The following is a 22500-nucleotide window of genomic DNA, read 5'->3' as shown; positions in this document are numbered from 1 at the left end:
CTCCTCCGGGCGTCGCACCATCGAGTGGCCAAGCGAGATGCTTGCACGCAAGTCATCGCCACCACCACCACCACTGCTGTCTGCGTCATCAAAGTCTGCGTCCAGCACCATGGCCACAGCACCGACGTCACCGCCGGCGCCACCGAGCGTGGTCACGGCAAACAGCAGGTCAATCCCGAGCGTGCGCGTGTCATCGCAGAGGTGCAGCAGCGAGTGCGGGTGCACAACAAATACGCGCGTGAGGTCATGCATGAACACAAAATCGGTCACGTTGGCAAAGTGGCAGTTGCCCAGGCCATCATCGTACAGGTCCAGGGCCAGGTCCGCGTGCCAGTCCTCCAACGCCTCCGGCACAGCAATCCCGTGCAGGTGACGGGTGACATCAAAGGTTACGTAGTTGTGGCTGTCCACCTCCTGTCGCATCACAACGAGGGTGAGCGAGGATGCGGGGAACCCAACAGTGGACGTCATGTTGAAGCTGTTGTCGCGCGATGCCATGTGGAAATCCTCGCTCATCTCGCCCTTGGGCACCAGGTCGCCCTCCAGCGTGACCAGGAACGACGCAACCACGTCGTTGGGCGAGGGTGTGCCTCCGCTCTTCACCGACCACACCTCAAAGTGGTCCCAGTCCTTGACAGCAAACACGGCATCGCCGTTGCGGTAGACGCCGGCACGTGGCATGTCGAGGAGATAGATGTCGTAGTCTGCGTTCTCCGTGCTGGTGGCGTTGGCGTGCACGGTGCACAGCACTGTGTCCGTGCCAGTCCACGATGAGTTGAACGACAGAACACCGCCGTTGTACCATTCCTCAAACGCAAAAGTGCCAACCTCATCGCCAACCTCCATGTCAAACAGCACCCACGCCTCAAAGTCGTTCAGCGCAGCACTGCTGCCGGCTTTGAGGGTCTTGATCGTGCCCTCGCTCCAGTCTGTCACCGCAAAGAAGGCATCATCGTTCCAGTAGAAGCCGGCACGCGGCATGTCCAGGAGGAAGATGTCGTAGTCTGCATCTTCTGTGCTGGTGGCGTTGGCGTGCACGGTCAACAGCAGTGTGTCCACACCGGCCCATGAGAGGTTGAAAGAGAGGACGTCGTTGTTGTACCATTCCTCGAAGGTGATTGTGCCAACCTCATCGCCAATCTCCATGTCAAACAGCACCCACGCCTCAAAGTCGTTGAGGTCGTCCGTGTCAACTTTGACAGACTTGATGACAAACTGATGCCAGGTGTCGACGGCAAACACGGCGTCGTCGTTCCAGTAGAAGCCGGCACGCGGCATGTCCAGGAGGAAGATGTCGTAGTCTGCATCTTCTGTGCTGGTGGCGTTGACGTGCAGTGCAAACAGCAGCGCGTCCGTGCCTGCCCACGACGTGTTGAGCGACACCACGCCGTCGTTGTACCACGCACCAAAGCTGATCGCAGCGACCTCATCGCCAACCTCCATGTCAAACAGCACCCACGCCTCAAAGTCGTTCAGGTCGTCACCAGCACCACCACCACCCGACTTGAGGCTCTTGATGACAAACTGGTGCCAGGTGTCGACCGCAAACACGGCATCGTCGTTCCAGTAGAAGCCGGCACGCGGGAGCTCAAAGAGGAAAATGTCGTAGTCTGCGTCCTCCGCCGCCGTGGCGTTGGAGTGCCACGTCATGTTGAGCGTGTTGTCGCCCACGGCAGCAACGTCAATGTCAATCACTTCACCGTTGCCGCTGACATCAGCGACGAGCGTGGCGGCGTCCTGCGGCAGTGCGCTGCCCTCAAAGTCAACCAGCACAGACACCACCAGCTCGCGCGTGCCCACGTCAAACACGCCGCCCTTGACCGTCATCACACGGAAACGGTGCCACGTGTCCACGGCCACGATGGGGTCGCCGTCCGCGTACAGGCCGAGCTGCGTCACGTCAAAGTCGATGACGTCATACTGGGGCGTGTCGCTGGTGGTGACGTTGGAGTGCCACGTGAGGAGGGCGTTGGTGCCGCCGCTCAGCTCCGCGTCCATGACGATGGTGCTGCCGTCGTCCGACCACAGCTGCGCGGTGAACGTGGTTGGTCCGCCCAGCGCCACGCCAGACAGGTCGGCGTCGATGGTCATGAGGATGGCGTGCGCGCCGCTGCTGCTGTTGGCGCGTGCCACCTGCAGCAACATGCCACGCCACTCGTCCAGCGCAAGCTTGCTCTCCTCGTCCACCGCCACCGCGGCCTCGCTCACCGTCACCTCCAGGATGTGGTAGTCGCGCGTGTCGCGGGTAGATGCGTTGGCGCGCAGCACCTGCATCGTCGTGTCAAACCCGCGGTCACTCGTCATCGTGTGGTGCACAAAGAGCTCGTTGCTTGCCTTGTCAGCCTGGATGCGCAGCAGCCCGCTCGCCTCGTCGCCATTCTCCATAAACGTGGTCGTGTGTGTGGTGTTGATGTGCAGCGCGTCGCCGTCCTCCCACCACGTCCACCACGTGTCCACCGCGACCCACGCCGCCGGGTACTGGGGCGTCTCCACCTCCCCTGCAATGCTCATCGTCTTGTCGTTGTCGTTGAAGTCGACAGCGCCGGCCACGCTCGCCTGCAGCTTCCCGTGGAACGACAGCGCGGCGCCGAGGGTGGCGTGCATGTCGTGCTCAACAACACCACCGGTGCCCTGTGCCAGCGTGACGTTGGCGGACAGGCCGCCCTGCGCCTGCCCGTCGAGTGTATCGTACACGCGCACCTCCACATACAGCGCTGTGTAGGCCCACTTGTCCTCGTCCAGCACAAGGCGTCGGCGCCGACCACTGCTGCTGCTGCTGCTGTCGTCACTGTTTGATGATGAAGATGATGGTGGCGGTGGTGGGGGTGCGTTGGGCGACGAAGGCGTAATCGTGGTGGTGGTGGTGGTGCTGCTGCGTGTGGTGGTGCTCATGTGTGCGAGCTGGAAGTGGCCCAGGAGGAAGGTGAGGAGGTTGTCGTGGGTGTTGGCGGAGCGGAAGTACGATGTCGACTGCGCCTTGATGAGGGAGGAGGCGAGGTGGAAGCCAAGCAGGGACAGCAAGCCCCTGCCACCGTCAGAGCCGCGTGCATCGAGGCGCGACAGCAGCTGTGTCGACGCGTTGTTGCCGACGACATCCAGCTCCGTGGCGGAGGACAGCACCTTGAGGCGCATGCTCGTCTTCAGGCGCCCGCCACGGACAATGGGCACGCTGTTGCGGTGAAAGCCAACCACCACCACATCCTCGCCAATGCGACAGGGCGCAACGGGGCCAAACACCGCCAAGTGGCTCGGCATGTTGGGCGCTGACGACGATGATGACGATGATGCTGACGATGATGATGCTGACGAGAGCGGCGTCTGTGTCCAGAAGAGAAACGCGGTGGGCGGGAGGTGCACGGTGATGTTGGCAACGGGCATGGTCTGCCGCAGGATGCTTGCAGGCACCGATCCGAGCTTCACAGGGGTCCATGACGAGTTCGAGAGAAGGCCGCGGACATACAGCAGCAGCGGGTGCTGTGCTTCCTGCTCATCGTGCGTGCCGGTGCTGGCGGTGTGGCCTGCACCCATGGCGCTGTCAATGTTCTCGTTGGTAGCAGCAGCGCGGTCACTGATGGACTGTGCAGCATTGATCAGCGTGTCGGTGATGTTGAAGGTGCGCTGGATCACAAAGCTGCCGGTCGAGATGGTGCCAAAGAGCCGCACACGCGTGGTGACGCCGCAGGCTGCCGTGAACACGGGCACTGCGCCAGCGCCACCATCACCTGCTGCTGAGGCATTGGGGGCAGGGGTGGTCATCGGGGCGATGTTGTCTGTGAGCAGCACAGAGCGCAGGCGGCCCAGCAGGTCCTGGTTTGTGGCGAGCATGCTGAGGTTGAACGACACGTGGGGGTCGCCAAGCCTGCCCAGCTGCGGCGTGGACGCGCGCGCCAGCTGCTGGCCATCGGCGAAGACGGTGCAGGTCATGTCGTCGAGGTACACGGCATGCATGCTGGCAATGGTGGGCAGTGCGAGGCTCATGGCCACCACGACATCTGCGTTGTCTGGTGTTGGAACTGTCGAGGGCAGCGCCGATGCAAACGCTCGTGGCTCCGACGACGAAGAAGACGATGTTGATGATGATGATGATGATGAGGAGGAGGAGGAGGAGGAGAAGGAGGAGGAGGAGGAGGAGGAGGAGGAGGAGGAGGAGGAGGAGGAGGAGGAGGCGGAGGAGGAGGAGGAGGAGGAGGAGGAAGATGTATGACCACTGCCGCCGCTGTTGTTGTCGCTGTTTCCGTCGGGACTGGGATCCATGATGTAGATGTCCATGGAGTGAACGGCGGTGTCCTTGAGGCTGGCGCTGTTCATGAGGGCGATGAGGGACGTGGCCACGATGATGGCAAAGATGAGCACGCCCAGGAAGCCCAGCGCAACGCCCACCACGCCCAAGCGCTTGCTCCTGCTACCGCTGGCGGTGCTGACGGCGGCGGTGGTGCTGGTGTAATTGTCGTCGTCGGCGCCGAGCTTGGACGCGGGTACCTTGACCACATGGTCATCCGGGACGAGGTAGTTGTCGATGGCACGCACGTTGTCGTCGTCCTTGTTCACGAGTGGCACGGTGTCCATATCGGACGGTGGCCGTGCGGTCGGCATCTTGTCAGGCAGATGCGAGGAGTTGTTGTTTCTGCTCGATTGCTGCGAAGGGTTGTGGAACCAGAAAGGTCTCCTCCGTTACAGCTAGGTATGCGAATGAATGTACATGTAGATGTGAGACGGGGAAGGTGTGGGAGAGAGAGAGAGGGAATGGGTGTGTGCGTGTGTGTGTGTGCATGTGTGTGCATGTGCATGTGTGTGTGTGTGTGTGCGTGCGTGTATGTGTGCGCGCGAGCGTGTGTGTGTGTGTGTGCGTGTGCGGGTGCGGGTGCGGGTGCGGGTGCGGGTGTGCGTGTGCGTGTGTGTGATTGTCAATCCATGTGTGATTGTGAGTACACGTACTTGCTTGTGCGTGTGCGGTCGATACAATGTCGATGGACGGTGAAAGTGATGCCTTGGATGGCCAGGTGCATTGGCAAACAAGCCAGTCAGATGGAAGAGAAGAAGAAGAAGAAGAAGAAAATGATCGGCTCGAGGCTGTGTGAGACTTTGTGGAGGTGGTGGCAGCAGCTGCTGCTGCTGCTGGTGTAAAAGTAACAAAGTCACAAACACAAGCGCACTCACACACCCAAACATAAGCAAGCCTGTGTGGTTGGCACATTGTTGTTGTTGTTGTTTCTTCTTCCTTTCTTCCTTCCTTCCTTCCTTGCCTCCTTCTGTTCTGTGCTCCAACCAACTAACCTGGCGCATTGTTTGCAGTGCGGTGTGTGCTCCTTGCTTTGTCGCAGCAGCTGCAGTGGCAGCACGGCGGCGATGGTTACATTCTCGTTCAGTGATGGTGATGGCGAGGCGGGGTTGTTGCTGCTGGTGGGGGTGGGGGGCAGTGTTTCTTCGGCGTCTTGCTTCTGCTTCTGCGCCTGATGCTGATGATGGCCATTTCAATGGACGCAAAAATGGCTGTGTCTTGCATCGAGACATCGGGCCCAACCCTTTTTCGCTGCACACGAAGAGTGAGAGGGAGAGAGGCTGTGCGTTGACGCGTGCGTGCGTTGCTGTGGTGCGTGGTGTGTGTGTGATGTGTTCGTGTCATCAGACTTCGCTGGTCTTGCTTCTTCACATTTGCGCGCAATGGGTTCGGACGATTGATAGAAGTCTTAAAACAAAATTCCAATGCGGTTATAACACACACACGCACGCACGCACACGCGACACGCACCAACAGCAGATGTTCAGTGTGGATGTGTGGGCGGTTGTGGCTGGGCATGTGCTGAACAACAATGACAACGACCATCGTTATGATGATGATGGGGTTGTGGAGAGCGACTATGAGGATAAGGCCCGCGTGCGCTCGGTTATGAACCTCATGCTCACGTGCCGGGAGCTGTACCACGATCTGCCGTGGGCCATGCCAAAGTGGAGTGTGTGGATGAAGCGTGCCGTGTCCGAGACCTGGCTGGATGATGATGATGATGGCGATGAGGACGATGATGGGTTAGGGGTGGAGGGGGGTGCGGTTGAACGGAACAACGGGGATGATGCCGCTCATGGTGATGCATGTGGAGTCATCACGGAGGATGCGCGGCAAGACACGACTGCAGACACAGACACAGCTGCAGACACAGCTGCAGACAAAGCTACAGACACGGTCGCAGAAACCCACACGGCTGCGGAACAATGCCCCGCCACAGCTAGCGGCATGACGCCGGTGAGGTACCGTGCGTGGCTGCAGATGCGATTCCTTGTGCACAGCTGGCTGGGCATGACGTGGCGGCACCAGTGCCCCTTCCTGCTGAAACCCGACGCGTGGTACCCGCCCTGGTTTAGGGACGACTTCCGGCGCTGCGTGCGGGTCAGGTACTTGACGCTGGCCGACTTGGAGTTGTGGCGGCGAACACACTCCGACAGCGACGACAGTGACAATGGAAGTGAAGAGGGCGGCTGTGCCAATGCTGATGGCGAGCCCTATCGCCTTAGCCCCCAGGATGCAGCCAACAGCAGCCCAAACGGGCACACGAGAGAACAACAACAACAACAACAACAACAACAACAACAACAACTACAACAACAATTACAACAACAACAACAACAACAACAACTACAACAACAACAACAACAACAACAACAACAACAACAACAACAACAACAACAACAGCAGCAGCAGCAGCAGGCGTTGCAGCCTGCGTGGTACTCGGTGTCGGCGCTGCTGATGAACCAGGCGGATGCGGATGAGCTGGCTGAGGTGTGCAGCCGGTACAGTGCCGGCACGGGCTCCCTCAACATCAGCGTCCGAGGCCCGGTGCAGCATCTTGCGGTGCGGAAAGCCGATATCGTCACGCTGCACGCGACAAGTACCGTGGACAGCGTCGAGTTCGTCGATATTGGCCACCTGTGCTGGTTTGTGCATGACACGCAAGAGCACATACGCGGGACTATGCAGCGTGTGCGGTCGGTGTACATTGGCGGGTTTGGCACGACCCTGATTCGAGACATCAGCATCCTGGCTGGCGTGGACGTCGTGCACCTGTCTGACCTGCCCGCGGTTGAGGACGTGTCTTCACTGTCCACCGCACGTGAAGTTCATCTTCATCGCATGTACGGTGTGGACCTGACCCCACTCACGCGCATCCCCACACTACACTTAACCAGCGCCAGGCTGCAGGCGCCACACAACGCGCTGTACTGCGAGGACGTGTCTCTCTTTGATGTCAGCGGCCTGCCAAGCGTGCTGCACCTGCCCCACGCACGCTGCATCGAGGTCACAGACTGCGCTGGCATCACGGAGCTGGTCTTATCCAATGGCAATGGCAGTGACGGTGGTGTTGGTGGCGGTGGTGCTTGCAAGAGTACTGCTGCACATGGTGGTGGTGGTGATGATCATCATGATGATCATGGTCGACACAACAACAGCAGTAGCAGCAGCAACAGTAACAACATGAACAGCAGCAGCAACCGTGACGGCAACGCCACCATTCCCACCATTCCCACCACGGCCAGTGACCACACCACCTGCGGTCAACTCGGCTACTTTGCGCTCCAGGACTGCCCATCGCTGCGTGCGCTGCCGACCTTCCGCCACGCCCGCCGCGTGCACCTCAAGATGCCGCTCTCATCAGCCATGCTGCACACCTTAGGACAGCGCGTGGACAGGCTCGGGCTGAGTGGCGATGCAGTGGGCGACCTCTCCCTGCTGCACTGCATCCCAGACCACGTCTTTGTCAGCATCAAAGACTGCGTGCTCACGGCCACGCGCGCTTTGGTGCATGACGCTGCCGTTGCCAATCTCCCCGCGTGCGTGCGCCAACTGCAGCTGTGCATCACCACAGGCAGTGACGACGAAGACGACCACGACGACGATGCTGTTGGTGCTGGACTCGCGAGCCGCCGAGGAGGTGGCGAGGTTGATGAGCGTGTAGGGGGAGCACATGCAGAAGAGGAGGAAGAGGGGCAAGCGCAGGATGATAATGATGGAGGCGAAGTCGCCAGGGAGGGCGAGGCACGCAGCAGCAACCAAGTTGAGCTAGTCCTCGAGGACATTGATGACAGCAATGCCGACACCAACAGCGACAGCCACAACCACGACCACGACCACACCAACAGCCAACGCCACGACCACGGCCACCAGCACAGCAGCGATGGCAACAGCAGCACCCGTGCTTGTGCAATCTTGCCAGCTGCACGGACCAGCACCACCTATCCAACGCTTGACCTGGGCCACTTTGCGCACGTGCGGCGGCTGACCATCAGCGTGGACCACGAGGTGCCAGTCACTGTGGACGGTGTTGCCGCCCTGCGCAGCATTACCCACCTCGACCTGACGCGGTGCCATTTCCTCAGTACCGAGATTGCCGGGTGCAAGCGCGTGGAGCTTTGCAGCTGCAGCGGGCGGGTGTCTGTCGTGGACGCCGATGTGCTGAGGGTGGATGGCGGCGAGGGGCTTGAGCTGACGGCGGTGCGAGACGTGCGACTGGTGGAGCTGTGTGCCCTGAGGCCGCCTGCGCGCCTGCCGCGCATGTCTAACGTGTATTCGTGTCGCATGCTCAGCTGCAGCATCAACGACGCCTCCACCTGGGCGCGGCTTGAAGGCGTGCACCGTCTGTTTCTGCACATGTGCACGATTGAGGACATGCAGGCACTCCCCGCGCTACCCACCTTGACCTTGGTGTGGTGCAGGGTGTACCGCGAGTCTGTCAATTGGCGCTGGCCAGATGCCGTGTTTGTTGGCCGCACTGCTGCCTACATGCGCGACGCTCTTGAGCGCGGCCTGGTCCTGGCTGACGACGACAGCGACGTGTCTGATGATGATGCATGGGACTCGGAGTGAGTGATGTATGTATGTGTGCGCTTGTGTTTGTGTGCGCTTGTGTGTATGCGTGTGTGTGTGACTGTGCATGTGTGCGCTTATGTGTGCACGCTTGTGCGCTTGTGTATGCGCGCGCCTTCTTTGTCTGTGCACACTCGCGCCTCGTTTCTCCGCTCTCTCTTGCCCTTGCGTTTGTTGCTTGCTTCGGCGACTTGCGTGCTATTGTGTGACGTCACCGGGATCTTGCGCAATGCACTTGATTTGCGTCTTTTATTGTATAACTTCAACTAATATTCCAAATAATAAACTATTGTGGCAACAACTGGCACCGCCCACTTTCCCTTTTTTTTCGCTTGTTCGCGTTTCCCTTCGTCACCCTGCTCTGCTGTGCGGTTATGTGCGTGGCATTTTTCTTCTCTGTCTCATCCAACGGCCGCCTTCTCGCTTTCCCCCTTCCCCTTGCTCCCACCAACCGACCAGCCAGCCATGTCCATGCTCGACCGCGAGGTGTCTGACCTGAAGCTGCTCACAGGTTTCTTCTGCGAGATCTGCGGCTTCAAGGAGTTCCAGCTTGGTCTGGCCAGCAAGAGCGAGTGCCTGTGCATGGAGAGCGAGAGCCAGTGCAAGTGCAAGAAGCCCACCACCTGCATCAAGTGCCAGAGCGTGGACTGCTGCTGCGACTGCCGTAGCGCCATCCCCTGCGACTCCGATGTGCCCTGCACGCTCGCTCTCTGCGGCCTCGTCTGCTATGGCGGCGGCAAGTAAGTCGACACGATGGACAAGGCCGAGGAGGACGCGCACGGTGATGACAACAAGGCGACGGCGATGACGACCGTGTGATCACGTCACGGCACGACCAAACCACCACAACACGCGCCTTTTGCTCGAACGTGGTGTTTGTTTGTGCTTGTTTGTCAGTGGTGGTTGTTTGTCTGTTTCATCTTGTTTTGACTCTGTTGATTGCCTCCTCTTTATCCTCATTCTTGTGTGTGTCGTGCGTGAGTGCGTTGCACCGCACCGACGATTGCTGCTTTCCTATGTTGTTTGTGGTGGTCTCTGTTTGTTTCATTTGCGTGCGTGTGCGCGCCTCTTTGTGTTTTGAGCAAGCACCCTTGCTTTCTCCCCGCCTTGTTGCTTGCTGTTGTCATTCGACACGCCAATACACATCCCAGCTCAATCAACCGTCAAAGTGTGTGTGTGTGTGTGTGTGTGTGTGTGAGTGTGTGTGTTGTTGTTGTTGTTGTTGTTGTGAAGGGAAAAGGGTGGTGGCACTTCCAGTATCTACTCGTCGGTAATACCACACATGAACAAGGTATTGGCGTACTCCAAGCACACACACACACACACACACACAAGGGCTCTCTCTATCTCTCTCTCTCTCTCTCTCTCTCTCTCTATCTCCCTCTTTCAATCTCGCTCGATCAGTGTCCCTGCCATGCAAACCTAAACACAACACACATCTCTCGTATCCAACCAAAACAACAACAACCAACAACACTTTTTTCGCACTCAACCAATTCCATGCACACTTAACGTAACATTCGCCACCACTTAGTTTGCCATGGAATCTTCCGTGCTCGTGGTGCCATCGCTGCTTGGCACGATGAAATGGGGTGGCAAATGCAAGCACACACACCAAGGACAGACAACCTGGCGATGTCGCGAAGGAGGCGAACGGCACAGTGTTTTGCATGCACGCACGCCCCACTTCTGGCCATGCTTTGGTTTGTCCCAAGGAAGCAAGCAAAGGTTGGAAAGCACGGGAACCAGTTCACGCAGCGCACCCGTCCACGCCATCAGCATCCCTAAGCATCAAGCGTCAAGCAAGCAAAGCAAGAAGCAAGTTTCTTCTGGCTTGTTTTGTTTGTTTGTTTGTTTGTTTTTCTCCGCGCACGCATTTCTCCTTCCTTCCTTCTGCTTCCCTCCTGCTCCACCTCTTCCAGCAACCGCTGCTGCTGAACCTCAGGAGGTTATCAGAGCACCAGCCACAGCCAGAGCTTTTGGCCGCCCTGTTGCGTTGCGCGCACCGAGTTGCAGAGTCTCCTCCCTCTGCACTAACCCGTCTCATCATTATTCCATATCGAGCGGCGCATCTCCATCCTCAACACCCTCAACATCAACATCATGATCCAAGGACGAGCTTTGCTGGTGCTCGCGCTGGCCTTGGCGTGCCTGCAGGCAACAGGTCCCCTGATGACAGTGCGTGCTGCTTCTTCTTCTTCCACTTCTCCGCTGTCAACAGCTGGTCAAGGGTCGACGACGACAACAACGACGACAACAACGACGACGCCCGGAGGCGCATCGTCACAACCATCAACGACAGCAGGCAATGACAACAACGGCACAACCACCGTCGCCGCCGCAGCGTCAACCACAACCTCAACAAGCACAACAACAACCACAACAACTACCACAACCACCACCACAACGACCACCACTACCACGGTTGTGTGCCCGCCTTTTTCTCTGCCAGACAACGCCGAGCCGGCTGCAGATCCATGCACCAGCATCGTCGACGGTGCGCGCTGCGAGCTCTCCTGCGCCACAGGCTTTGTCCCTTCCATTGAACCCGTCTTTGTCTGCGCTGATGGCCGCTGGCAGCATGCCCAGACGGGCGTTGCCGTGCCCTCCGACCTCTGCCAAGGTGAGCGTGTGTGCTGATGTTCATCATGTGTGCGCTTGTGCACGCTGCTTCGCTTAGCATGTTCGGTGCTGCCTGCAACTGTTACTGCTTGCCTTTGTACGTGACTGCATGTTGACTTTGTTGTTGTTTTGGGTTTTCGTTTTGTTTTGTTTATTATTTGGTTGTGAGCGCGCGTGCAAGTTTGCTGTTGATATCACCCGTCAGCGCTTCGGTGCCCGCAACAGCAACACCGTGCACATCGCTCACACTCACACTGCCCTGGTTCATGCTCACATCAACAAACAACCCTCCCCCCTCTTCTCTCCAAACGCACACGCAGACTTTGATGCTTGCGCCTCGCACGAGTGTGACCTGCGGTCTTCCGTGTGCGTGGACGAGCCTGCTCCAAGCACCGCCTACCACTGCGAATGCCTCAACGGCTTCACCGGTGTCCCTGGCCCACAGGGCAAAGGCTGTGGTGAGTGCGCTGTTTCGTGTGTGTGTGTGTGTATGGTGTCGGTTGTGTCTTTGCTTATGCTCGCTTGTTTATGCTCATGCTGTCCATTCTAACCCCCCCCCTCCTTAGTCCTTCGTCATCACCCTCATTTCCTCATCACCCTCATCACCCTCACTTGTCACACCCACTTGTCACATTCTCCCTGCCAAACAGTGCGCACGTCTGTGGTGACGGACGGCGGGCATCTGGAGCTGCGAACTGGCGCCAACCGCACCATCGCCTTTGTCATGGGCGAGCAGCGCTACACCGTGGGCGAGCTCAGCTCCGCCATCGACACAGAGGCCGGTCGCGCACAGGAGGCGGAGGGGTCACTTGAGGCGGCAGCCAGCAGCGTCGCAGCCGTCATGGAGAGCAACCTGGACGACCTCAGCAGCAACCTGCAGGACATGCTGACAGAGCAAGTGGGCAGCTTGCAGAGCACCCTGGAGGCGCAGGGCAGCTCGCTCACGCAGACGCTGAGCGAGGCGGAGGAATCCATCTCCACGCGCGTGGACGGCGTGGCCTCGGACCTGAACACGGCAACCTCCAACCTCAACACAGCCGTCAGCACGGCAGAGAGCAACGCCCAAGAGGCCCTCGACTCTGCCGTCACCACCTTGAACAGCGCCCTCGCCAGCGCCCGCGATGACGCTGCAATGGCACTTGAGAGCAACCTGTCAGACCTGGAGTCAAACCTGGAGGGCAGCATTGCCATGCTGGCCGAGTCGCTCGCCAACGAGCAGGCACGCGCACAGCTGGCCGAGTCCGGCATCAACACCGACATCAGCAACATCAACGGCGAGATCACGGGCCTCAAGGGCATGGACACGACGCTGTCCAACGCCATCAAGGCCGCGCGCACGTACGCAGAGGGCGTCTCGGGCGATGTGACGGCCGAGGCAAACCGCGCCAAGCAGGCGGAGGGCCAGCTCTCTGGCCGCATCAACACCGCGCAGAACACGGCTGACTCCGCCCACACCCGCCTCAACAACGTGTACACCAAGAGCCAGGTCGACACCAAGGTGAACGCCGTGGCCAACCAGCTGTCGTCGTACGCCACCACCACCTACGTCAACAGCAAGGTGGCGGCGGAGATCAACAACCTGCGCAACTGGATCCAGGGCTCGTTCCTCCGCTCCCTCGACAACCGCTACCACTCCAAGTCCACCTCATTTGTGACGCCGAACCAGCTGTCCTCCTACTCCACCATCAGCTACCTCAACTCCCGCCTGAGCGCCTACCACAGCGCAGCCACGCTCAACGCTCGCATGGCGTTCCCCGTCAACGCCGGTGCCCTGCGCAAGCTGCCGCTGCTCGTGACCAACTGGCGGGCGCAGTCTGGCTACAACACCTACATCTACCCCTCGCCCATCTCCCTCAAGATTTCGTACTCCAGCTCCTCCTGCTACTACTGCTACTACGCCACAAACCTCTACCAGACCCTCTTTGTCCCAGAGCAGTAAGTTCATGTGTGTGTGCGTGTGTGCGCGCATGCGTGTGTGTATGCGTGTGACATGTGCGCGCATGCGTGTGTGTATGCGTGTGACATGTGTGCACATGCGTGTGTGTGTGCGCGCGCATGTGTGTGTGTGTACATGTTGTGCGCCCAGTCTGTCGTGTGCATCCTTGTTGTGGGTTCGCTCATTCGTTGGTTGCCTGCAAGCACTTGTGAGTTACCGTCACGTTGACCCCACGATTGCTTGCATCGAGGCTTTGCTTCGTGGCTTTCTCACCACCACCACATCGTCTCACCACCACCACATCGTCTCACCACCACCACATCGTCTCACCACCACCACCATCCAACAACACCAGGTGGCAACTGTATCGCGTGTACACGCGCACGTACTATTCTGTGACGCAGCGTGTGTATGCTCGGCCCGTGACCGGCAGCTACAGCTACCAGGCCCAGCTCTGCTACTCCAACACCAACACAGACAAGTACTGCTACAACTCTGGCTACTACTTCCCCAGCTGGACGTTCAACGTGCGCCTGGACAACGTGTACACGTACAACAACGTGTACGGTGGCCACTACACCATCCGCAAGCGCTGAACTCCTGCGACAGGAACAACTCAACCATGCCAAACAGGCGTCCCCGTTGTTGCATGCTCTGTTGTTTGCACTTTTGCATGCTCTGTTGGTGCATTTTTTTTTGTTGCTCTTGCTGCTTTCCTGTATTGATGGTTCTTCTTGTTGTTGCAGCGCAATCGTCTTCCATCGTTCATGCTTCTTTCTATGGCAAGTTCCCTGCGACTGCCGTCCATGGTTTCGGTTCCTCTGTTCCTCTGTTCGTTTGTGGTGCCACCCCGCCCCCCCCCCCTTGTGCGCGTGTGCATTGTTCTTCCACTGGCGCGCTGCGTGCTTCCGTGCTGCCACGTTCCGCCCGTTGCGCTCTGTCATGGGTCATGCGTCGTGTGTCATGTGATGAGTTGTGTTGCCACGATGGCGTTGAATCCCTTCCATGCACTGGTGCATCCGTTGACCCATTTGTTGCCTGTTGATGCGCCGTGCCTCTTTTCCCTCTCCTCTCTTTCCTTCTTCTGTGCCCGCTGTACGCTCGCTCTCCTTGCTCTGGTGCTGTTGCACATGACACCACCACATATTCAACCGCGTGATTCGTGTCCGTCTTGCACTCGTGTGTTATTTTGATTTCACTCCACTCCACGTGTGCGCTTTTGTTCTTTGCTTATCACATTGCTTCTTTGTCTTTCTTTATTGAAATCGTTCCACTCGTTCATTGAATTGCTGGCAAACTCTCCCGAAAAACAAACGCGTGCAAGTGTATGAATGCACAAACACCATCGCGTACGTGCGTGTGGCACAAGGAGACACGTGTGCACCGAAACAACGGGACGAGGAGTGAAGTTGTTGTCTGCTGACATGTACGAACGAACGAACATCCTAAGAACAATCAACACTGAAAGCTACGGTGTGACACGACATGTGACACGACATGGCGTGATGATGACATGGGGCGAGCAAGCACATCAGCATCACCACCAAACACACACACACACACACACACACACACACACACACACACACACACACACACACACACACCAGAGAGAAAAGAAAAAAGCTTGGCTGGCAAGCCAGGGGATAAAAAGAGATTAAAGAGTGTGCGCGGGTGTTGCGTAGGATTGTTGTTTGTTGAAGGCAGGCAAGGAGGGAGAAGCATGGCTGGTGGGTCCGTTGATGTGATGCAAGGACACAATCACCGCCTTGTCTGGCCGATAAGAACATGAAGGAGGAGGAGGAGGAGGAGGAGGGGGTGGAGGCAAAAAACAGGGAAGAAACAGTAGTGCAAAATACTTCACTTGAGTTGTGGCGGCGCCATGTACTGCGCCATCAGGCCTCGCTCTGGTCCGTCTTCTGCTGCTGCTTCTTCTCCCGTACTTTCCGGCCGTGCTCTTCGCGTGCGCGCAATTTCTCCCGCAGCGATCGCAGATGCGCCTCCCGGTTCTCCTGTTGTCGATGGTGGTGGTGGTGGTGGTGGTGGTTATGATGATGATGATGATGGTTGTAGAGGTGGTTAGGGAGGGGGGGGAGTGAGAGAGGAAGGTGTTGTGTGTGTGTGTGTGTGTTTGTGTGTGTGTAAACACTGGAGTACACGCATGGGTACACGCATGAGCACACGCGTGGCAGCATGGCTGAGCCAACAAACAACGTACCATTGCCTTGTCAACCTTCTTCTCGACCTTCTTCTCAACCTCCTTTGCCTGCTGCTCCGTCTGCTCCTCTCGGCGGTCAGCGGGCTTGCGCGTCTGGTGCAGTTGGATAACGGGGGGGGGGATTAGGACGGGCGAGGAATGAGGGCCAAGGATAAACGTACGACGAGACAGGGATTGCAGACAAACACACACACACACACAAGTACACATACACAAGTACACATGCACACACACAATTACACACACAACACAGACACACTCACACACACACACAGACACGGAAACGAACAAATCCAAAAAAGCACACGAATAACTCACGTCGACGGAAATCTTCTCGAGAATGCGCTTTTCGTACTCCTTCTTCCTCTTCTCGGCGGCCTCGAGCTTGCGCTGCAGCTGGTCGAGCGTCAAGTCGCCCTTGCGCCGGCGCGACGAGTGCTGCAACTTCTGCAGCCGACGCGGCGCACGGCGCACATCGCCATCCTCAAACTGGTGGGGGAGAGACAAGGGGGGGGGGGGTGAGGAGGAGGGTGAGGAGGGTGACAGTGAAGTGGGATGGGAGTGTATTCCAACCACACAGAGAGGGAGAGAGACGGACAGACAGAGACAGAGAGAGAGACAGAGCCAGAGAGACAGACAGAGACAGAGACACACAGACACACAGACACACATACACACACACACACATACACACACACACGCAGACAAACACATACACACACACGGAAAAAAAAAACGGCAGCAGCGGGAAGCGAGGGCGCTTACGCTGATCTCGAATGCGCGGCCGCCGCGGGACGAGGGCCTCTCCATAATGGACGGCGGTGCACTCCGCGTGGAGATGGCGCTCGTCATGCGCGAATAGTCGTCGTCTGTCGCAGGCGTGTCCTGATCCGTGGCGATAGTTCACGGGGTGGTTGATGAGGTGTTCCACGGAGTGTCGAGCAGTGAGAAATAAAAATAGAAGGAGTGTGTTTGGTCACAAGAGGGAAAACAAGCCATTGTTCAAATGGGTTCAAGTCATGCATTGCATTCCGCATGCGAGCGGAATGTGGGCAGTGCTCGACACGCACGATCACTATCCCGCACTCTCTCGCAAGACAGAGGCGAGGCGTGGTCGCTAAACAGCACATACCGGTGGGTTCTGTTGGTCCCGTGAGCCGGCTCTGCTCTCAATCTTGCGGCCGGTTACGCTGAGGTCCGCTGATGGCGGAGGGATGAGCAAAGATGTGAGTTGGGGCAGTGTCGCACGGTGTATGCATGGCACGATGGCATGTTGCCAAAGATGGCATGTGCAACAAAGCAAACACACACGCCTGCACACAATCAATCGCAGAAGCACACGCACATGAATGCGCGCGCGCACACATGAACACACACACACAGACATGCACTCTCTCACACTCCCACTCCCTCCCCACACTCACACACAAAGGCTCACCATCGGTGTTCATGCCTTGACTTGCTGCTGCTTCATCCTTTTTCGTGTCTGGCTTTGCTTGTGCTGAATCTTGCTGCGCTTGCTGTGTGGATGTGTCGTTCTTGTCGCCCTCTGCTTGCGCAACGCTCTTGTTCTGTGCAAACATATCCCCATCACACAAAGCCGTTGTGTGGTTGTCAATGAGAAGGAGGGCATGGCACGCGCACGAGGCAGACTGCGCTGGCTGTGCCGCAGCGCAGCATTCACTAACACTCACGCCTGTTGCTTGCAAGCAGCAGCACCTACCGATTGTGAGACGTCGACTTTGGTCGCCGTTGGTGCTGCCGAGCTTGGGGCGGCTGAAAAACCAACAGGGAGCCATGATGGAGCCATGTGCAAGAGGATGAATACGAGACTCGGCTTGCTCAAGCTCACACACGCACACAGATGGACGCGCGCACACAAACACGTGCACGGACACAGGTGCACGAACACAGACACAGAAGAAACAAAACACACAAACGCACAAACGCACACACACACATGCAAATGCGTGCACCTTCCACGGTGGTCTGCTTGACCTCGGCGGCCTTGCTGCTTCCACAACCCATTGTGTATCGTTTGTGCTGTTGTCGTGGGCGGTTATTGATTGGTTGCCTTGTTTGCTGATTACCCTGGTTGTCTACTAGTGACGCGTACGTTGTTTAAAGAAAGGATGTGAGGGTGGCGGGACGCTGGAAAGCAAGGGAATGGATGTGTATCCAAGGGCGCGTGCGCTCTTTTCGGCTTGCTTTGCAGAGCGTGAGGTGTGTGAGCTGTGTTGTGGCTGAGCGGAGCTGTTTGTTTGTTGTTGCTGCTCTTGTTCTTCTTGTGAATGTGCGTGTGATGAAACAATCATCGCTGCTGCTGGTGGTGCCTCGCTCTCCCCTGCCAACCACCACCACCACCACAAACACCAAACACACAACACAACCACACACATCGAACCTTGTTGTTGTTTTGTCTCAAAGCCGTTACCAACGCAGAAAATTGATAAAAGTCATTCATGGAATAGCGAATGTGTGCTTTTGTGTGTGTGTGTGTGCTTTGTGTGTGTGTGTGTGTGTGTGTGTGTGTGTGTGTGTGTGTGTGTGTGTGTGTGTGCTTTTGTGTGTGTGTGTGTGTGTGTGTGTGTGTGTGTGTGTGTGTGTGTGTGTGTGTGTGTGTGTGTGTGTGTGTGTGTATTGTCATTCACTCCCTCACTCCATCCCTGGTTCATTCATTCCCATCCCTCGTTCATTCACTCCCATCCCTCGTTCATTCACTCACTCATGCATACTGTTCACTGGTTAACACCACAAGCAAGGCAAGGCACAGGACACAGGGCCCAAAGCACGGCCAACACGCGCTGTCGCTATCGCCGTCAAAGCCCAGCCAAGCATCAGTGCAACGAACCTTCCAACTCCCCAGACCACCCATCTCGCGCGTCTGTGTCATGGTGCGCGCTTGCATGTCATCGTTGTCTGTCATTATTCATCACCATCATCCGCCATCACCGGCCAGTTGACATAGCCACGAAGCACCACTAGCACAAACCCAATCCAAACCAGAACAGCCGCCACCCAATCACCCATCACCACGACCACAAAAAGTCGCCGAGAGCGCCAATATACGAGCGGGAGGGCGACACCGTTGCCGTCGTCGGGCCACCGGGCGTCCCGGGCGCAGTCGACTGATTGGAGCATTAAGGAGGGCGGATGTTAGTGATGGTGACTGGAAGCATGAAACAATGTTGCAATACCACGTAGTTGCGGACATCATTTGCGACACACCTACACCCACACCCACACCCACACACCCACACATACATACACATGTGCAAATACGCGCGCACGTGTCAGCTTGTGCCCACCTTCTTTGTTCCGAGAATGCGTGGCGTCTTCTTGTGCATTGGAGTACCGAGCACGCCAGGGGTGGTTGGCGTGGTCTGATAATGGCGGTTGCGGCGAGGGCAGGGTGAGGAGATGCAATGTGATGTTGAGTGAGTGGCAGCAAGGGCAACAGAGAGATGTCACACACACACACACACACACACACACACACACACACACACACACACACACACACGCACGTGTCGAACACAGCTTCCTGCTCCTCCCTCTCACTCTCTCACGCACACATCCAAACACAGCGACATGCACCGACCATAAGCTTCCGCCCTTCGCTCCATTTGCTCTCCCTTTTCTCGTATCACCACCAATCACCATCTCCAACCACCACTGCTGTGCTGCTGCCCACCTGCCCTGCGCCGCTGAGGAAATCATCGTCGGTGCAGGGGATGACGCCAATCATCACCCGCCCGTGCAGCACGTGCCCACTCCGCGACAGCGCCTGATGCGCCATGGTGGTGGTGGTGGTGAGAGAATATGGTGGGCATGTACACAAACAGACACAGATAGACATGACAGACAAGACAGACAGATCGACAAGACAGACAGATCGACAAGGCAGACAGATAGACAACACAGACAAACAGACACAGATCGACAGACAGACACAGACAGACAGACAGACACACACACATACACATATCACATCACAGTTCCCACCACCTCACCCCCTCCCGTCTTCCCTCCAGCCGCGCATACCCGCTGCGCCTCAATGCGGGACGAGAACTGGATGTGGATCCAATTTCCAGCGCCGTGCTGCTTGCGGACAATTGTTCCGCACGACCCGAGCTCCGACAGCACGTGCCCAGCATGCTCCGGCGTGAACCCAAACACCGTCACACACGTATCTCCCCCGCCCTGCGGTGTGTGTGTGTGTGTGTGTGTGTGTGTGTGTGCGCGTGTGTGTGTGTGCGCAAGTGAGTGAGCGGGTGTGAGTGAGCGGGGGTGTGTGAGTGAGTGAGTGTGTGTGTGTACGTGTGCATACATGTTTTGCATGTGGGTATGTGTGTGCAAGTGTCCGATGCGCCCGTGCAAGCGTGTGCATGGGCGTGACTTACGGCGCGCGCGTGGTGTGTCGAGCGGGCCGGCGTGTGGGGTCCGGCATGGACATGTGTTGGCACGCGCGACTGACGGCGGCAGTCAAGCCAAGGGGGGGGGGGGAAGGAAGAAAGTTGGGAGGAAGGTGATGTGAGGAGCGGTAGGGCAAAATGAGCATCAACGAAGACACGAACGCAACAAAACAGGTACACACACACACACACACACACATGCACACACACATGCACACACATCGCACCAGCGGTGAGTCGTGTGGCGCCATGGCGTCCGCAGTGCCAAAGACAGATGTAGAGTGCACACCCGTGGATGAGGGGGGCAGTGACGATGATGCTGACGACGATGATGGCTGTGGCGGTATTGCTGTTGCGGTGGTTGGCAGTTGCATGGAGGGTGTGGCAGAGACGGGAGATTCCGTGTCGTGCAGACCTGAAGTGGAGAGAGAAACACAACGAATTGTGTAAGGGTTGCAGTGGGGGGGGGGGGCATTGGTTGCGTGAGCAAGGGCAACATGGTAAAAACAGCGGCAGCTGACACACCCCCGCAATGGATGCCGGCACAGACAGACATTGGATCCAAACATCATAAACATACAGGTATAGACACACAGAGGGAGGTACACATGAAGACAGACACAGGCAGGTACACACACACACACACACACACACACACACACACACACACACACACACACACACACACACAAAACACACGCGCGCGCGCACCGCTGATAGGCGGGTCGACGTGTGAGGAGGTCTTGGTCCGCGTTACCGCACCACCGTTACCCATCATGCCAAGACCCTGTTCGTTGCGCAACCCACTTGGGCGGAGTGGCCTATTCTGCTGCTGCTGCTGTTGTTGCTGTTGGCCGTATGCACCTGCGTAGGAGGTAGAGAACATGCTGCTGTGATGCTGATCAAACCCTTGCTGCTGCTGCTGCTGGTGGTGGTGGTTCTGTTGATAGTGATACCCGCCGCTGCTGCCGCCGTCTGTATCGCTCTGTCCCATCGAGGATGGGTGCGGTGAGAAGAGCGACCCGCTGTCACCGCCAAACATTGGTCGCTGGGACGCAGACAGGTGCTGCTGCTGCTGCTCATGCTGGTACTGTTGCTGCTGCTGTTGTTGGCGCTGCTGTTGCTGTTGTTGTTGCTGTTTGACGTGCGCCCACGTGCATGTATTCGATTGTTGTTGTTGTTGGTGTTGGCGTTCGGGCACAGGATCAACAACGGCACGGGTTCAGGACCATGAAACCGAGATGAGTTGGAGGTGAAAGCAAGAGGCCAACCGCAACAAAATCAATGCAGACAGAGCTCCACACACACACACACACACACACACACACACACAAACACACACGTACGCATTCACCTTTGGTCTGAGGAGAAAGTTTGTGGAACGGGGTTCATCCCTTCGCTGCTGATACGACATGGGCCCGTCAAACATGCCGGTGTCATGATGTGGCTGCTGCGGCGAGGACAGACCCGCGCCCTGGCCATACATTGACTGATTCTGCTCCTGCTGCTGATGCATGCCAAGCCCACCGCGCTGTGGGCTGCCCATGGTGGCCGCAAACGACGTGGATGACGCCGGCGACGCCGGCACTTGTCCGCGGCGAAACTTGCGGTCGAACGAAGCCATCTGCAGCGTGAGGGCGCGTGCGTTCGCGTGAATGCAGCGACACGTGTGTGTGTGTGTGTGTGCATGTGTGTGCGTGTGTGTGCGTGAGTGAGTGAGTGTGTGAGGAGCCAGTGAACACAATGAAAGCCCTACAGCGACGACTCGAGCGAGGCAACCACTGCTACCAGTAGCACAAGGCATGCATGGGATATGAGGAGACACACACACACACACACACACACACACACACACATACACGCATGCATGTGCACTCACATCCAACCAACCGACCGCCTTTCTGTGTCTTGTGTGTGTCGTTCAAATTCAGGGCGAAAAGAATACGTATTTTGACGATTATTGGCCATATCTTTAACAAATTGGCCACACTTCGACTGACCCAAAGACGACAGCGAAGCAAAAGCACCAGCACGGCAGTGAGTTGTTTGGATGTGCTGTGGTGGTGCGTGGTGGTGTGCGTGTGCTGTGAATGGATCAGTGTGTGTGTGTGTGTGTGTGCATGTGTGTGCATGTGTGTGCATGTGTGTGTGCGTGTGTGTGCACATGTGTGTGTGCATGTGTGTGTGTGGTGGCTGCGCCTTGATGTTTATGTTGATGTGTATCAACGCAAGCTGACGTTCCGTTGTTCACTCTCAAACGCAAATGAAGGAAGCCGACACGAACAAGCAAAACCAGCACAACTGGCAGGATGGGTGGTGTGCGTGAGTTGATTCGCGCAGTCCGGTCCTGCAAGACGGCTGCAGATGAGCGCGCCGTCATCCACAAGGAGTCATCCGAGGTGCAGCGTGTATGTGTGTGTGTGTGTGCGTGTGTGTGTGTGTGTGTGTGTGGAGT

The 22500-nt window shown here is 57.5% G+C and overlaps 5 protein-coding genes across 5 annotated transcripts in view; 2 read left to right on the top strand and 3 right to left on the bottom strand.

Moving 5' to 3' along the window:
- The window catches only part of PTSG_10515 (uncharacterized protein), a gene marked incomplete at its 3' end in the record, with an annotated part of 6900 nt that extends 1717 nt beyond the window's left edge, over positions 1–5183 (bottom strand). Inside the window, exons 1-2 of the mRNA XM_004988837.1 lie at positions 4936–5183; positions 1–4677 (exon numbers count right to left, since the gene is read on the bottom strand). The exon at positions 1–4677 is cut by the window's left edge and continues 653 nt beyond it. Of these exons, the coding sequence (XP_004988894.1) occupies positions 1–4593 (4593 nt within the window). The 5' untranslated portion in view covers positions 4594–4677; positions 4936–5183. The remainder of the gene's footprint in view (positions 4678–4935) is intronic.
- Positions 5184–5635: 452 nt separating this feature from the next.
- Positions 5636–8854, top strand: PTSG_13061 (uncharacterized protein; the record flags this gene model as incomplete). The annotated part of the gene is made up of 1 exon (XM_004988836.1): positions 5636–8854. The coding sequence occupies exon 1, from the start codon at positions 5759–5761 to the stop codon at positions 8852–8854; it is 3096 nt and encodes a 1031-aa protein (XP_004988893.1). The 5' UTR covers positions 5636–5758.
- Positions 8855–10616: 1762 nt separating this feature from the next.
- On the top strand, positions 10617–14273 carry PTSG_13060 (uncharacterized protein). The gene is made up of 4 exons (XM_004988835.1): positions 10617–11477; positions 11797–11934; positions 12127–13411; positions 13768–14273. The coding sequence occupies exons 1-4, from the start codon at positions 10958–10960 to the stop codon at positions 14006–14008; spliced, it is 2184 nt and encodes a 727-aa protein (XP_004988892.1). The 5' UTR covers positions 10617–10957; the 3' UTR covers positions 14009–14273.
- A 1034-nt stretch (positions 14274–15307) lies between these two features.
- Positions 15308–17658, bottom strand: PTSG_10513 (uncharacterized protein; the record flags this gene model as incomplete). The annotated part of the gene is made up of 8 exons (XM_004988834.1): positions 15308–15424; positions 15631–15723; positions 15949–16119; positions 16396–16515; positions 16763–16830; positions 17069–17201; positions 17354–17406; positions 17607–17658. The coding sequence occupies 8 exons, from the start codon at positions 17656–17658 to the stop codon at positions 15308–15310; spliced, it is 807 nt and encodes a 268-aa protein (XP_004988891.1).
- A 693-nt stretch (positions 17659–18351) lies between these two features.
- On the bottom strand, positions 18352–21992 carry PTSG_10512 (uncharacterized protein). The gene is made up of 9 exons (XM_004988833.1): positions 21940–21992; positions 21400–21669; positions 20757–21180; positions 20273–20460; positions 20034–20102; positions 19675–19833; positions 19325–19417; positions 18939–19013; positions 18352–18758 (listed from the first exon to the last, which is right to left on the bottom strand). The coding sequence occupies exons 2-9, from the start codon at positions 21667–21669 to the stop codon at positions 18660–18662; spliced, it is 1377 nt and encodes a 458-aa protein (XP_004988890.1). The 5' UTR covers positions 21940–21992; the 3' UTR covers positions 18352–18659.
- Positions 21993–22500: the final 508 nt, after the last annotated feature.

This window comes from Salpingoeca rosetta (assembly GCF_000188695.1).
Source record: "Salpingoeca rosetta unplaced genomic scaffold supercont1.33, whole genome shotgun sequence".
In the NCBI taxonomy this organism is placed as follows: Eukaryota; class Choanoflagellata; order Craspedida; family Salpingoecidae; genus Salpingoeca; species Salpingoeca rosetta.
The sequence above is the reverse complement of the archived record's forward strand: the minus strand, read 5'-3'. Positions and strand labels throughout refer to the sequence as shown.

What these genes read in the sequence shown, in the direction of transcription:
- PTSG_13060 (XM_004988835.1), top strand. Translation starts at nt 10,958, where the DNA reads ATGATCCAAGGACGAGCTTTGCTGGTGCTCGCGCTGGCCTTGGCGTGC. An exon ending in CCCACAGGGCAAAGGCTGTG is followed by an intron (nt 11,935 to 12,126) that starts GTGAGTGCGCTG and finishes CCTGCCAAACAG; the next exon opens with TGCGCACGTCTGTGGTGACG. An exon ending in ACCCTCTTTGTCCCAGAGCA is followed by an intron (nt 13,412 to 13,767) that starts GTAAGTTCATGT and finishes CAACAACACCAG; the next exon opens with GTGGCAACTGTATCGCGTGT.
- PTSG_10512 (XM_004988833.1), bottom strand. Translation starts at nt 21,669, where the DNA reads ATGGCTTCGTTCGACCGCAAGTTTCGCCGCGGACAAGTGCCGGCGTCG. An exon ending in ACTTTCTCCTCAGACCAAAG is followed by an intron (nt 21,181 to 21,399) that starts GTGAATGCGTAC and finishes CACGTCAAACAG; the next exon opens with CAACAACAACAGCAACAGCA. An exon ending in CGACACACCACGCGCGCGCC is followed by an intron (nt 19,834 to 20,033) that starts GTAAGTCACGCC and finishes CACACACCGCAG; the next exon opens with GGCGGGGGAGATACGTGTGT.